General features: G+C 40.1%; 1 protein-coding gene across 1 annotated transcript in view; it reads right to left on the bottom strand.

Annotated features, from left to right (window-relative positions):
• The window catches only part of LOC111871386 (2-aminoethylphosphonate--pyruvate transaminase), a 28,124-nt gene that overhangs the window by 10,283 nt on the left and 809 nt on the right, over window positions 1-17,032 (bottom strand). The window contains exons 2-3 of the mRNA XM_023864467.2: window positions 14,424-14,561; window positions 10,028-10,128 (exon numbers count right to left, since the gene is read on the bottom strand). Coding sequence (XP_023720235.1) covers window positions 10,028-10,128; window positions 14,424-14,561 — 239 coding nt within the window. The remainder of the gene's footprint in view (window positions 1-10,027; window positions 10,129-14,423; window positions 14,562-17,032) is intronic.

Below are 17,032 nucleotides of genomic sequence, written 5' to 3'. Positions count from 1 at the left end.
TTACATAGCTGTGATACAAGGATGTAGTTCTCACCATTATAATACATATGAACAAAAAAATATGAGTAACACAAATGGTGACTGACTAGACATGGAAACATCTCAATTAGCAACAATTGTAACACTGACACTATGCTGTTTCTTGATAAGACCTATCCTGCCAAATCTTAAGATGATGTACAGTGCTCTATATACAACTTGAACAATACAACTGCAGAATTTTCCACAGAGAGGAATACAAAGAAAAAAAAAGGACCTTTAGATTAAGGAACCAGTCAGAAGCTAGATCTGCATTAATGATGGGATACTGAAATTAACTCATGTTTGTAATTATGTGGAACGTAATGTATCTTAAGAAGAAGAAAATGGTTTGAATGTAAGAGTTGTAAATACTATAAAAATATGAGGAACATAAATCAGATTTTCAAACCTTCTTTAGTTTCCAGGCATAAAATAAATTTTTTAAGACATCTGTTAGACCAGTATTATCTAATGAAAGTGAATCATGGGCAATAAAAAGAAATGATGAAAGAATATTGACTTGTCCTATATCATGCATAATGATCCATGGATATGAAGTAAATAAATAAATAAATAAATAAATACGTAAATATCAGCATATATACATTTCAGAAGCATGACTCGGGTATACACCCTTTCAGACTATAAAAAGAAATGAAAAGTTTATGAGAGAACTAAAGATTCCACAAGTAACAGAAATTACAGAAGAGAAAAGAAACTGGAAGAAACTTATTGATAGGATAAACTCTGACAGGATACCAAAACAGATTTTAAAACATTGACCAAATTAAAAGACATGACTGGAAAGACATCTGAAACAATGGGAGGATTCTATTTAGTAACATCTATAACATTTCTCTTCAAGCATAATGCTGCAAAGAATGATGATGATACACGAGTTCCAAGCAGAACTCAAACAGCCCACTTTCTTATTGCACAGATTTCTAACTCTATAGCTCTATGACCATTGGTGTCATCATCATCATTATGACAATGATGTTGTTATTACTGTTACTCTAGGTCTAGCACTATCATTGCTGCCACTACCACTGCCACCACCACCACCATTACCACCACTGAGGCCCTTAGCATGTCACCTACACCTCATCACTAAACTCCTTGCAAAGATTATGAGCATGCTGTTTAACCACTTCCATGCAGCCATTCACTTCTGTCTAACATGTATGTTATTGTCCTCCGCTTGCCTTGCAGCCATGGTTTTATATACGTATATATATTTCAAATTAGAGAATATTCAGGTACTAATGTGAATGAGACAGCCCACTGCTTTTATAGAAAGGCCTAGAAGAGAAGGGGTTTGGAAGTCTCAATGTGCCTTGAAAAAGAGAGACACCCTGGCATGGCAATGACCCCCCCCCCCCACTTATTCATGTGACAATATATTACCATAAATAAATCATAAATCAATGAAGGATTCTAAATGTGCAGTGCTAGTGGCTAGTGTCCCCCCATACCACAATTTCACACATGTCTTATAGTTACTGCTGACCGTAGAAGTTAAAATTATGATGCTGGGTGACATTAAATTGTACGTGGGGCAATCCAAAAGTTTTGGAAATTTGAATTTTGCACGCGAATGGTTGAGTACATCAAAATACCGCTAGATGTCTCCTCACACATCCTTCTTGAATCAGTGTGGCAAACGGCGTCGAGTTGAGTGGTTGGGTTTATTGTTGGTGAACGTATTTCCATTGTTGTGTTTCCGTGAGTTTGCGGTTTTGCGATGGCTGACCTGAGAGAGCAGCATGTCTGTATAAAGTTTTGTTTCAAACTTGGGAAAACCGCTACAGGAACGCACCAAATGTTGAAGCAAGCTTTTGGCGAAAACAGTTTAGGCCAGACACAAACATACAACTGGTATAAGCGTTTTAAAAAGGTCGAACATTGACTGATGAGGACGATCATTCGGGACAGCCGTCAACGGGCAAAACACCAGAAAATGTCGTGAAAGTTAGGGATCTGATTCTGCAAGATTGTAGACTGACCATCCAAAACCTCTGTGTGACACCTTGGGACTAAGTTATGGTACATGTCAACGAATTTTGTCAGAGGAACTGAACATGAGGAGGATTGCGGCGAAGTTTGTGCCACGACTGCTGCAAAATGAACAGAAGCAGCATCGCTTGGAAGTCTGCAGGGAACTTCAGCAACAGCTTCAAGAGGATCCAAACTTTCTTTCGAAGGTTGTCACTGGTGACAAAAGTTGGGTTTATGGCTACGACCCTGAAAGCAAGCAGCAATCGTCGCAATGGAAGAGCCTTCCTTCACCTCGGCCAAAAAAAGCTCAACAAGTCAAGAGCAACATTAAGTCCACGTTGATCTGTTTTTTTTTTAATATTGACGGGATTGTTCATCCCTCCTGGTCAGATAGTCAATAAAGAGTTCTATCGTGATGTTCTAAGGCGTTTGAGGGAAAACATGAGGAGAAAACGTCCAGAGAAGTGGCACATGAATGACTGGGTACTCCACCATGACAACGCATGACCGCATACAGCTTACATTGTGCAGGAATTTTTGGCTAAAAACAAGATGGCAGTTGTTCCCCACCCACTATAATCGCCAGACTTAGCTCCATGTGACTTCTTTCTCTTCCCCAAGATGAAAATCAAGTTGAAGGGGCGAAGATTTGATACAGTTGAGGAAATTCAAGCGGAAACGCAGACAGTACTAAACACTCTAACAAAGAAAGGCTTCCAGGATGCATTTGAAAAATGGCAGAAACGCTGGGATCAGTGTATGCGCTCCCAAGGGGACTACTTTGAAGGTGATGGTGCAGAATAAGATCTAGGTAAGATGTAATAGTTTTTATTAATATATTTCGGGAACTTGTGGACTGCACCATGTATAATACTCATATAAAGTCCAGAAAAAATATTCAGTTATTGGAAGTTCTCACAGCAGTGACTGTGAAGAATCCCACTTTCTGGGACATACTGCCATACAGTCCAGTGATAGTCAACCCATGTCTTGAAGGAGCATGTCTCCATCTTAAGGGATGAAAAGTAAATTAAGTAAGAAACCAGCAAAAGAAGGTAATGAACACTTGATACAGTCATTTTGAAAAGTAATTTATACCCATACTTATAAGCCTGTTTCACTCAACACTCAACTGGAAGAATTCTTGTGACTGAAATGTAAAATAACTGTGTTGCTCCACAGCTATGTAGAGTGAGAAGCACCTCTCTTGACACATCAGGACTGGACCCCACTCACCCCAATAAAAAGCTTCTAGATTCTCTGTCTAGACTGAGCTGTCCAGCTCAAACTGATAGCCATAGACAACAGTAGCTGGGAAGACTTCTAGAATGAATGCAGCCAGAAAACCAAAGTAGCAAGACTAGCACAGTAGACTCTGAGTTCAATCTTAGTTGGGAATGGACAGCTAGCAGGGATATAAGTCATAGCAGACATGGAATAGTGATGTCATGTATCACAAATTAGTTGAGTGCAAGATGCAAGAAGGGGGACCTTGCAGTGGCATATGGGGAAATAGTAGCAGACTGGAAAGAACTGACATCAAGATCATAAGAGGCTACTGACAGTGAAACAATAATTGTTCCAAATAATGATAAATATTACAATATAATGGAGGTACACTAGGTCTAATTATGGTCAACATAACCTACCGAGCATTTGTTGTGCTTAGATCAAGAGCACCCTATTCACAAATACATTAAGAAATATATGCATGGTATAAAAAATGTTGGCATGATTGCTTTGTTAAATGCCCTTATATTTGTTATTTGTGGATGCTAACTCTCTTTGCTGTCTTATAGTGTAAAACAGGAGGGGCAGATGAGCAGAGGCAAAATAAATCCAGCAACTGTCAATTTATAAGCTGACACAGCATGAAGTCCCATTTTCTAATTATTTCAAAAACAGTAAGACTTAGAGAGAATGTACGTAGGTAGGCTGAAAAGTAATGCACACATGCTTGTAGAGCGCGAATGAAATGACCTTCAGAATCGCACCAGGTGGCATGTGGAAGTAACATTCCCCCTCAGTAGGCATGCGCAGCTTTGAGGTCGTTGAGTTCATCCAGTGTATTTTGAGAAGCGGAAGTATGGAGACGTGTTCTAGTGCTATGTCAACGCGAGTTAAACAGCGTGCTGTTATCGAATTTTTAACTGCTGAAAAAGTGACTCCTACTGAGATTCATCGTCGTTTAAAGGCTCTTTATGGTGACGATGCTGTTGATAGGTCTACTGTAAATCGATGGGTAATAAAATTTCATGGTTGCGAGCCTGGAAAAGCCATAATTGTTGATGAAACACGCAGCGGATGTCCGATCACTGCCACAGACAATAATCATTGCAAGCTCGTCGACAATTTGATTCAAAATGACTGGCGAATCACTCAAAAGCGTATCGCAAACCATATTGGAATATCCAAGGAACGTGTCGGCTTCATTATTGAACAATTGGGATACCGTAAAATCTGTGCACGATGGGTACTACGCCGTCTCACAGACAAGAACAAACAGCGTCGATTGGAATGCCGCGACGAACTTGCAGCGCTACCGTGATGAAGGAGACGACTTTCTTTTGAATATTGTGACAGGGGACGAGTCTTGGGGCCATCGTTACGACCCAGAACAGAAAAGACAGAGCGCTGAATATCGACATCCATCTTCTCCTCAGGCGAAAAGTTCAAAACACAGCCATCCACCAAAAAACTTCTTTTGACTGTTTTGGGATGCTCACCGAGTTTATGTGACCGATTTTCTGGAACGAGGGGCAGCGGTAAATTCTTCTCAGTACATACAGATTCTAAAACACCTCCGGTGTCGAGTTTGTCGTGTTAGAGGCAGCCTGGCACCAATAATCTTGCAACATGACAACGCTCGTCCACACACCTCGCGTGCAACTGAAGAGGCTCTGCGAAACCTGAAGTTTGAACCGATTCCACACCCTCCTTATTCCCCCCATCTTGCGCCTTGCGATTTTTATTTTTTCCTCTACTCAAGAGAGACTTCAAGGGTATTCATTACACCTCGGATGATGAGGTGAAGGCAGCTGTCAAATCCTGGATTCGAGAAAAGTCGGAAGAACTTTTCAGTGACGGAATGAAAAAACTTGTTACACGTTGAGAGAAATGTGTTAGCCTTAACGGTGACTATGTTGAAAAATAAATATATGCTTTTGAAACTTAAGAATTGTACTTTAATGTACTTTTTGCCGGATCTTGCTATTTGTTTTTGTTCACGCTCTACAAGCATGTGTGCATTACTTTTCAGCCTACCCACGTATATTAGAAATAAAACGTGCAGTTAATTTTTCTCGACAGCTTCTTTCACAACTTTTTTCACTCTTATAAATATTTAGAGAATTATACTTCAGATACATGTAGAAATGACTGTAGGTCTTTGTACAAAGTGTCTGTTCTTGATGTCTGATTTTAACCAACACTGGAATGTGCTGACGGATTTTGTAAAACTCACAAATGCAAAACATCTTCATAATCCAGCAATTGGTTCTTGAGCTGTTATATGCTGACAGAAGGAAGGATAGACATGACAAAACTAACAAACACAATTTTAAAATTTTTAACCAACAACACGCCAAAAAGCAGTTCCACTCATGCACATGCTAACAGTGGTGTATCCAGGGTATGAGAGCATGATATGGAGCAAGAAAACACTCTTGACATGAATCAGATTTTGAATAGTGAATCTAAATTTGCAAGGTTTTGTATGATTTACACCAGGGTTTACCAACTGTTGGCCTCCAGGCTGAATGAGGTCTACAAAATATATAAAATAGATGACCTACTCCTTGTAGCACAGCAGCACTTGCTCAGTTGACGGTAGTTCAGCTGGTCAAAAAATTCCTTGGTTTTATTGAATCAAAACATTTATTACCAAGACAAGTGGCAGTTGCTCTGTCAGTATAGTATGCTTACAGACTAAAACCACAAATATTTTTATTGGTGAATAGAAGAGGTACTCTTTCCTTTGCCATTATGTCCAGATTGGCTATGAGATCCTTCCCTGGCAGAGGTATAGATATGGCTATACATCGCCATCTCTATCAAGGACAAAAATTCTTGGAACCATAACTATACACCCCAATATGCCTTCATGGGCCGATAATTAATTTCATATAAGGAACAAATCACCTTTACTTGTTTATTGTGTACCATTCCAAGGTGAAATCTTATAAAAAGAAATCATTTTTATTAATTTTCCCAAACATGGCTCATTGTAATTTCTAAAGGGTTCTGACAATGCATAATACTCAGAATTGCTAGGTTTTTGGACTTTGTCCATTGTTCAGTATTCTAGAAACTAGAAAAAACAACGTTTCAGGAACTTGATCTGTTTCCGTGTTCAGGTGAAGGGGGAGATACATATTTTGTTGGGTCCCTTAGAAAGAGCCACTCATTGTGAATGCGACTGTTACATGACATATAATATATACAGGGGATGGACAAAAATATGGAAACACCTTGTGAAATGCATGCCTGAATTGAAATGTTTATTTAGTATTCTAGAAACTAGAAAAAACAACGTTTCAGGAACTTGATCTGTTTCCGTGTTCAGGTGAAGGGGGAGATACATATTTTGTTGGGTCCCTTAGAAAGAGCCACTCATTGTGAATGCGACTGTTACATGACATATAATATATACAGGGGATGGACAAAAATATGGAAACACCTTGTGAAATGCATGCCTGAATTGAAATGTTTATTTTAGCGACGTTGGTAGGTGATGCTGTCGTATCTGCCCAACACCACTACCTGTACAACCTCCACGATACGTTGCAAGCTTCATTTGTTATCGAGACAGTGTTCAGCGCAGTTTTTAGTGCATCATATCAGAGCTAACATAATTTGAACGCGGGCAAACTGTTGGGGCGCCTATAGTGGGTGCTTCTGTAACCAAGTTAGCCAAGGTTTTTGGTGTTTCGCGAGGCACAGTATCCAAGATTCTGACCGCATACAGAACTGGAAAAACCACATCTGATAAACACCAGTGTGGACGGAAATGTGTGTTGAGTGATCAAGACAGACGAACATTGCATAGGACTGTGATGAAAAATAAGAAGACTACAGCTGCAAAAGTGACTGCTGAACTAAACGTCATGCTCAAAAAACCCTGTCAGCACCAAAACAGTACAAAGGGAACTCCACAAGAAGGGTATTTATGGACGAGCTGCAATTCCAAAGCCACTCATCAGTGATCAAAAGGCCACTAAGAGGACAGCGTGGTGCCGAAGTCATAAAACCTGGACTATGGAGCAATGGAAGACGGTCATTTGGTCGGATGAGTCCACCTTCACACTGTTTCCGACTGCTGGCTGAGTTTACATCTGGAGAATGCCATCCCAAGCTTATGATCCAGATTGTTTGCTGCCAAGAGTGAAACATGGCGGGGGTTCGATCATGGTATGGGCAGCCATATCATGGTATTCTGTCGGACCCATCACTACCCTTTAAGGTCAGATCACTGCCAACGACTGCATGACCACTTTAGGCAACCAGGTCCATCCCATGGTGCAAACTTTGTTCCCCAATAGTAATGCCATTTACCAAGATGACACTGCCTTTGTTCACACAGCTCACATCGTCCAGGACTGGTTTTCTGAGCACGAAGATGAAGTGTCACATCTGCCATGGCCCCCCACAATCACCAGATATCAATATTATTGAGCCTTTGTGGTCTGTTTTGGAGAGCAATCTGCATGCGCGTTATCCACCTCCATCATCATTAACAGAACTAGCCAATATTTTGCAGGAAGAATGGTACAAGATTCCCTTGAAAATCATACAGGACCTCTATTTATCCATTCCAAGGAGACTACAAGCAGTTCTTCAAGCCAGAGGTTGTCCTACACCATATAAGTCACGGTAATGTGTTTTTTGTTGGGTTAGCTTCTTAGGAAGGACTCTACTCTGTGGAGTTAATTATACCTGCTTCTATATCCATCATATCCTTCAGTAGTCATATAGCCCAGGTGTCACATATATAAGTTACTGCATTCACAACCGTAAGCTTGCTTGCTACCTGCTTCATGCTGGTTTCTTGCTTTGCTTATTCTTCAACCCTGAAGATGGAGGTGACATGTACATCTGAAATGTCAGTTGACTTTCAGCAGACTACACAGCAGTATATCCCAGAATCAGGAATCTTCATGATTACAGTTTATTTACATTACATGTGCAAAATTACAATGAGATATGTCTATATATTCCGCTTAAGTTTAGAGAACCTAATGATTAAAGAGAATAAAAGTAGAACATTCATAGTAGGTTGAAAGAAATACATATAAAAGCATCCTCTACAATAATAATGACATCATGTAGCAATTGTCATATAAAAACAATATATCAACTGCACATGAAAGATTCTTAGTATACTAAACATATGTAAGCACACAATGTTTATATCCTTTCCCTGCATTACAGAAACTCGACAAAATCAGATCATCTACTCCAAAGTTAACAGTCGACACATGGCCAAACTGATAGATGGATTTACTTGGTGGTTTTAGTCCGCAAGCAAACTATACCAACCGAGCAACCGCCACTTTTCGGCGAAGTTAGTGCCAACTTTAGCGGACAGAGGGTGTTGCGTGGTCAGCGCAATAAATCCCCATGGCCGTTCATTTCGGTTTTCTAGACCAGAGCTGCTATTTCCTTGAAATAGCTCCTCAATTATCCTCATGAGGCTGAGTGCATCCCGTTCCAGACCCACTAGTTCTCAAAAATCTGGTAAAGTAAAAGTAAAGCTATCCCTGTATCAGGCCGTGAAGGGCCGTAAGGTTGTGAGATGTTGAGGGTCCCACATTATCTAGACAATCGGCTCTTAGATGGCGGTAAGGTTGTCAGCCTTACGCGTCAGCCGTGCTTTACTACCCAGGAAAATTATTTCATTAATTCCTGGTACTCATTTCTGTTAGAGGCTGAGTAAACCTGAGGGCCTAGTGCGGCTGGAAGGATTAGGTCAACTGAAAAAAAATCCAATGACCTCATCAGGACTTGAACCCGCGACCTTCCGGCTTGTAGCATAGCCCCTCAACCCACTACGCTACCACGTGACCCCTCAAAAATCTGGTAGCGCTGGGAATCGAACCCATACCTCTGGATCTGTAGCCAGGAACTCTTGATCACTAGACCACAGAGACAGACAGATAGATGGATATACTGTCTATATTTTAGATTTTATTACAGAAAAAATGGTACAGTAGTTACTGGATGAAAGCTCAGGAAGACATATGAACTGAGTTCAAAGAATATGGTCACCCAGTCACCACAGGGGAGTTAACAGAGACTGCATTTGCATGGAACATATCATAAGGCTATAATATAGTGGATTTTATCAAGTGACTGGTAGATTTCACTTCTATTTCTGGAGTCCTGAGCAGTGAAGAACAGAATTTTTCAGCTGAAATTCTGAAGTGCTAGGATTTTTCTTATGCATTTCTAAAGATTTTCATTTATTCTCTAGGTTTATGTCCTTCTGATTATCTGGAATACCTTTTTAGTGATGCCTATCAATTACATCCTACAATCTATTAACAATCGTCAGACCTACTGGTTATCCCTGGTACAAATAACAGATCAGTCTCCATTGTTATTTAACAACACAATATAAACTACATAGATTAATGAAGAATTGATGAGATTATGTATGTGTACAATAAACTGGAAAGGGTGAGCAAAGAAGTTGTCATGTCTTACTTCAAAGTACTGTTCTCTCATTAGTCTGGAGGTACTGTAGAAATCCATAATGAGCCCCAGCCAGGACAGCTTGGTCATGACTTGACTCACTACAACTGAGATGTATTAGCAATGAGCCCACCTGCATTATGATTATTTTTCCTCTCTCATTAAGTTATTTCAGCTGTGACCCACACACCTAGAATATCCACCACTGCTTGCCATGCACCAACTCTGACACACATGTTAGTTACCCAAAAACATGAGTTACTGATTCCATTGGATAACATTTTAAACCCCATCTTCAGCGGTGAACACTTCTTACTCGTCCCCCACATCGTGGAGTGCTGGTCTGGAAGACAGCTTCTATTGCATACGTGCCACAGCCCTGAAGCAGGACAGTAGTGAACTCTTCGGGAGGAACTTCTGCAACAAAGCAGTTATACATCATTAAAGTCTGGAAGGAATCTGAGGCCAGTGTAAGGTGGCATGTTTGAATGATGTGTAGTAACAGGTTTTCTTCATGGCAAAGAACTTCACTAGGCTAGAAATTACAACCAGATTTCAAGCAAAAACTCATTTTTCAGTAACATGATTCACCTTTTCTTGCATCCTGTTGTGTTATTATATAAGTAAAAAAGTAAGTAAAGTTACCCCTGTACCAGGCCATGAGGGCCCATAGGGTTGTGAGACGTTGAGGGTCCCACATTACCAAGACAATCGGCTCAAAGACGGCGGTAAGGTTGTCAGCCCTACGTGTCGGCTGCACTTTACTCCCCAGAAAATTATTTAATTAATTCCTGGTACTCATTTCTGTCAGAGGCTGAGTCGGCCCCAGGGCCATAGTGCGGTTGGAAGGATGAGGTCAATTTAAAATATCCAATGACCTCATCAGGATTTGAACCCGCGACCTTCTGGCTTGTGTTATTATATACAATTCTTTATTAAGTCCATCACAACATGTGACAAAACCGAAACATGTAGCAAAGCTAATTAGCCTTGAACACTGTATTGTTGTGTTATGACGGACTTAATAAAGAATTAAGCATGATTCACATTCATAAAGCAAATAATTAGCTATTAAGCCACATACAAAATGCCAACGAAATGCCAGTGTTTTTTTATATGCTCCCCCCCCCCATTACACCACTCATGATGTAGGTACAAAATTTGCTGTCATAAGAACATATCCCAATGAAAAACAGTCACTGACTGCAATCTTGACAGTACTGCAAGAAATTATGAAATTATCATTATATGTGATGCTGAATTCAAAATTAGACCTAAGCCACACCTGTGGCTGTGAGACTGATAATCAGATGGTAGATCAAGTTTGTGTGACTAAGGAACTGAGGAGTGACTGCTTACGAACTGTCTACAACTAGAGACCAGGGGATTTCTTGAAAATGTGAGGAACGGTTGTGCTGGATGCATATAAAGGTTATATAATACTGGAAGCCAGATCTGTGACTCACGCAAGGAATACCAACCATGTAGTTACTCCTGGAGGGATGACCCCACAACTGCAAGTTCTAGATGTAGTGTATAAACTTTTTCAGGATATATGAACAAATTGTCTTGTGAATAGCTTTTACAAAGGTACTGGCTCTAACTTCAGCCAAGCAAATAAAGAAGCCCAGTATACAGCTGCTGTGCATTGGATCTCTCTCTCCACAAATGACAGTCAAGAGGTTTAAAAAAGCACTGTATATCTAATGCAATGGGTAGAAAGATGGATGGTGTTTGGTGGAAGGATGAAGGAGAAAGTTGGAATGTTGATAGTGAATATGAAAGTGTGAGTAATGAATGTGAGAAAGAAGATGAGAATTGTGTAGACAGTGAAGCTGAGACAGATAACAGGAATGTTGAAGCCAGACACACTAGAGAACATGAATACAGGCCAGTGACTTCAAGAGAGAAACAAGTTCAATAAACATCGCGTATAACACGTTTTCAAATGTTTATTATCTTTCACTTGTTTACTTGATGTAACAGCATGAAATTAATACAAAAAATTATTTCTTTCTGTGCAACCATATTTCTTAGTGTGGGGTCATCGTACATCTGGAGTCATCTTGTGTTTGGGTAGATAAAGTAGTACACTTAGTCCATTTTGAGAAAGTGGCTTGTGTTAAATACTGCAATTACAGCCAAAAAATCATTGTCTACTGGAGAAGAGGCCCATTCTCATTTTGATTCTCTAAATGTTTCCTAATTCTAGTCTCAATCTTATCCCAAACTCAAAAAGTCATTTCACACATGGCCAAAAAACTAATGTTTAGTACATACCTCCTGTATTTATGCAATTATTTCTAATGCAAAACTCAAACTACAAATTCATGGTATATACAGGCTGTTGATCGGTAGTACATAGGAGATGCAATTGGAGAGTTCCTGCATTGTTAGTGCTGTATCTGCCTTGGTGAAAGAAGATGAGGGGGGAGGCCAAGGTCACACTTCTGCAAGCCTATTGCATCAGTCTGCCATGTGACACCGTGTTGTGAACATGCACTAGTTTTACATGAGCGCTTTTTCAACTTTGTATTTCCTTTTGTCTGCAATGGACAGCAAAATTGAGCAATGTGTCTGCATCAAGTTTTATGTGAAGCTTGGTGAATCTGCTACCAAAACCCCTGAAATGCTTCATGAGGGTTTTGGAGAACATTCTTTAAGCTAGAGAGTGGCTTTTGAACGGCATTCATGTTTCAATGTTGGTTGAGTGTCAGTTGAAGATGATGAACATTCAGTGCAACCAAGCAACAGCAAAACTACAGAAAATGTTGAAAAAATTTGAGCACTCATCCATCGGCCAATAATCCATGAGCTCACAGACACCAGTGGGATCAGTTGTGCAGTTTGCCAGGAGATATTAACAGAAAATTTGAACGTGTGCTGCAATGTCACAAAGTTTGTTCCTGTAACGCCATGTCTGCATTACATCAGAGGGCGTTCCCCCTTTTACTACCTTCTCTCTTCCACTGTTACACTTCCTAGTTCCGGACGGCTGAGGTCCAACGCGAGTGATCCATTCTGTTGTGGGAGCTTGAACTGTTCAGTCGATTCACTTTCCTGGTCTGTACGATTTTGATTGCTTGATTGCCGGAGGTCTATTACCTCCAAGGACTTACAATGTATTCACATTTAGTATTTAATATATATATTGTCATTTGATATATTTGTTATAGTGTCTTTGAGTTGGTACATCCTACCCAAAAACCAAATTTCAGTCTTCAAGACCTTTTTACATTTCATTCCCCAACTCTTGTCAAGTGATCAAAAGCAGTGGCACATAAACGTGTGTCTTGAGCTATGAGAGAAGGCTAACAAGGACCAAACTTTTATTTGTATCTCCAGGATCATAATGGGTGACAAAAGTTGGACTTATGGTTACGACACAGAAAGAAAGCAACAATTGTCACAGTAGAAGAACCCACACTCACCAAGAGCAAAAAAGGTGCGGCAGGTCCAAAGTTCAACAAAGAGAATGCTCTTTGCTTTTTTCAACGTGAAGGGGATTGTTCACTGTGAATTCATTCCTCCTAACACTACGGAAAACTCTGACTTTTACTGTGAGGTTTCAAGACGCTTGAGAGTAAGTGTGCGGTGAAAAAGACCAGAACTTTGGCGCAGCCACAACTGGCTCCTTCATCATGACAATGAGCCTGCCCACACATCCCTGAAAACCATAGAGTATGTGACTAACAACAACAAGGTCACTGTTCCCCATCCTCCCTACTTGCTGGACTTAGCCCCCTGCGATTTTGTTTGTTCCCCAAATTGAAAATGAAACTGAAGGGACAACATTTTGAAACAGTGTCTGACATCCAAAGGTAATTACAAGCAGTACTCGACGGCATTAATGAAAATCACTTTCATGGTGCTTTTGAAATGTTGAAAATATTATGTGATTGCTGTATACATTCCCAAGGAAGTTATTTCGAAGGATATGGCAGTAAAATTGTGTAAGTTAAGCCAGAATTTAATTTCTCACCTAGTCTGGGAACTTTCTGATAGTACCTTGTATTTTCAATTTCCTGTCTTTCATTTCCTTCTTTCCTCTTACTTTCTTTCATTATTACTTTTACCACCAGCATATTAAAGTACTCTGCACGTAATTTTCTGACAAAACTGGGCCTAAGTCTTTCACATTTGTAATAGGAATGTTCCCACTCTGGTACAATCCAGGATACACAGTACAGAACAAAAATGGTATATAAAGAAATAAAAATAAACAAACAAATATTGAATAAGATTATTTTCCACAAAATCCTTTTGTTCATTTTGATTTCCATGCCCAGTTTCAATTTATTACATGTAATTTACATTGATTTTTATTCTATATTTTCCTTGACCAATAACAAATCACAGTAAAGGCAGGTTTATATTTAATTCAGGTTCCATATAAGGCACATTTCATTGTGTTGTTGCCTGTTACATAACATGGAAACAGCCTTTATGCTTTCTCTAGGTTTCAACATGTTCTATCAGCAGAAGGGGTGGAATGTGTGTTTAACTTTCAAAGCGCATATGGGCGATATCTTGATATGGAAATTTTCATTATCATTCATGGGTATTCATGTTGCAAATATATTTCTATTTAACAAAAAAGGATCCTAGTCATTATGCTGCCCAACATGGCACTGACATGGGCATATGACAAAAGATTTAACTGAAAGAATTTTTTCATGCAAAAGGGACCATAACAAGCCACTAATATTTACCTCCAATATCCACAAGTTTCTGACGTATGAGTTTGATTATATTTAAGAATTCCTCATCTCTTGAACCCAAGTCTCGAAGCATTGCCTCCTTAACAGACTGGCTGCAGCTCAAAGGGCCAGGTGTAAAGAGTTTTTTATCTGCAACATTAGCATGGAAGATACTAGCTTATATGCCAGTCACATAAAATTATAACCTGTCAGGATCCTGAACATTAAATCAAGATAATTATCATCATCATTACAGATTAAATTGTCTAACTTCTTCTTACTCTAAATGCAGTGCTTATAGATTATGATCTTCTGGATTTTAACATCTGATAGTTCAGTAGAAGTCCACCAACATTTATTTCAGTGGACTCCTGTCAAACTACATGGCATTACAACCCAGAAGATCATAACCTTCTTAGTCAACAATCCTCAAATCCAATATAATTCTTAAAATTTCATTTTAAGAATGTCCAAATATACTCGTAATACTCTGCCATCAAATATTTCAGTTTTAAAAAATGATAAAAATCAATTTAAGTTTGTTTTATGAGATTATTTTTAAAGGAATTCATTTTACTCTATTGACGAATTTGTTGAGCATGCAGGGGGCTCAAATGTTAAGAGTTAATAAATGGTCTGTGCTTGTATTATACATTGTTGAGACTTGCTTGTTGTAAGTGTGGTAGTACGTTTGATGACTGTGTTTGTTACACAAGGATATTGCCTTAGGAGCATTCCATGACATAGAGGGAGCTTTAGATAGAACCTCATTTGATATAATCAAACAGGCCGCTGGAAAACATGGCACAGAGCCTGCAATATGCAGGTGGATCAGTGCTATACTGGAAAGCAGAACCATAGCTGCCACACTATCAGGAGAGACCCTGGGGGCATCCGCGTCAAGGGGGTGTCCGCAGGGGGGGCGTGCTTTCGCCTCTGCTGTGGAGCCTGGTCATTGACAATCTCCTGTGGGGACTTAATGATGATGGGTATTATACAGTAGGATATGCTGATGACATAGCAATCCTCATAAACAGAAAATTCCTTTCGACGGTATCAGAGCATCTTCAGACAGCTCTGTACATGGTCCAACAGTGGTGTGAAAGAACAAGTCTTTCCATCAATCCCAATAAGGTGGTAATTGTACCGTTTACTAGGAAGAGAAATATAAATGGCCTTAAGGAACCGACCCTCTTCAATAAGATGATCCAGCTCTCTAGCGATGTCAAGTACCTTGGTCTAGAATTAGACAAGGGACTGACATGGAAAAAGCAGCTGGACAAGGTCATTAAAAAGCCTACAAGGCTCTTTGGACATGCAGAACCATGTTTGGTAAAACTTGGAGACTGCAGCCACACGTTGTGCATTGCATATACACTGCGGTTGTAAGACCAATAATTACATATGGCGCCACAGTATGGTGGCCCAGAATTAAACTCAAGACAAGCAAGGCAGAACTGAGCAAATCACAAAGGTTGGCTTGCTTAGGTATCACAGGAGCAATTCAAACATCTCCAACAGCTGCACTGGAGACACTCCTTGGACTCCCCCACTGCATCTACAGTTGGAGGCAGAGGCCAAGGCAGGAATCTACCGTCTCCAATGCAATGCAATCAATGGAAACCTAGATCCGGTGGTTTCAGCCATGCAAACATAACTCAGGACATGATAAAAGAACCCATATTACAAATGGGGTCTGACAAGATGATACTGAGACATGTATATGAAAAACCCTTCACAGTCAGATTGACAGGAGTGAATGGAAAGACGGGTTTCGGCCCCATAGAAAAGGGGGACTGATCTGGTATACAGATGGTTCCAAGATAATTATGGGCACTGGAGCTGGTGTGTACTGCTATGGCATGAGGCGGAAACTTAGTTTCAGCCTTGGGCAGTACATGACAGTATTCCAGGCAGAAGTATATGCCATTAAGGCATGTATTATGGAGAATTTAGATAGGAACTATAGACATAGGAACATCTACATTCTATCTGACAGCCAAGCTGCACTTAAAACGCTTGACAAACACCAGATTAACTCAAAATTGGTCTGGGATTGCCAACAAACCCTCATGGAACTGGCCAAACATAAAAGGGTACAACTGATATGGGTGCCGGGGCATGAGTGTATTGCTGGAAACGAAACAGCAGACCAATTAGCTAAGATTGGAGCTGAACATCCATTCAAAGGACCTGAACCAGCTTGTGGCATCTCTATAGGAGTTGCCAGACAGGCAATCAGGGACTGGAGAAACATGAAACACAAGAAATACTGGGGATCCTTGACTGGACTCAGGCAAGCAAAGGGAATCATACGAGGACCCTTAGCTAAAAGAGCGAAGGAACTGTTGAAGTTAAACAGGAACCAGCTATGATGGGTGGTGGGACTACTTACAGGACACTGTCTCCTTAAAGGACGCCTCTTCAAACTGGGACTAAGTGACAGTCCCACTTGTGAGAGATGTCAAGAAAAAATGGAACAGCCACACACATATCCTGTGTGAATGTGAGGCCTTAGTTTATTTAAGATTATGTCACTCTGGTCAATACTTTATGGAACCACGTGACTATTTCGATGCCCCCATGTACAAAATCCTGTGCTTCTTTCAAAGCGCAGGATT

Source organism: Cryptotermes secundus, unplaced genomic scaffold (assembly GCF_002891405.2).
Source record: "Cryptotermes secundus unplaced genomic scaffold, Csec_1.0 scaffold194, whole genome shotgun sequence".
NCBI classification, from domain to species: domain Eukaryota; kingdom Metazoa; phylum Arthropoda; class Insecta; order Blattodea; family Kalotermitidae; genus Cryptotermes; species Cryptotermes secundus.
The sequence above is the reverse complement of the archived record's forward strand: the minus strand, read 5'-3'. Positions and strand labels throughout refer to the sequence as shown.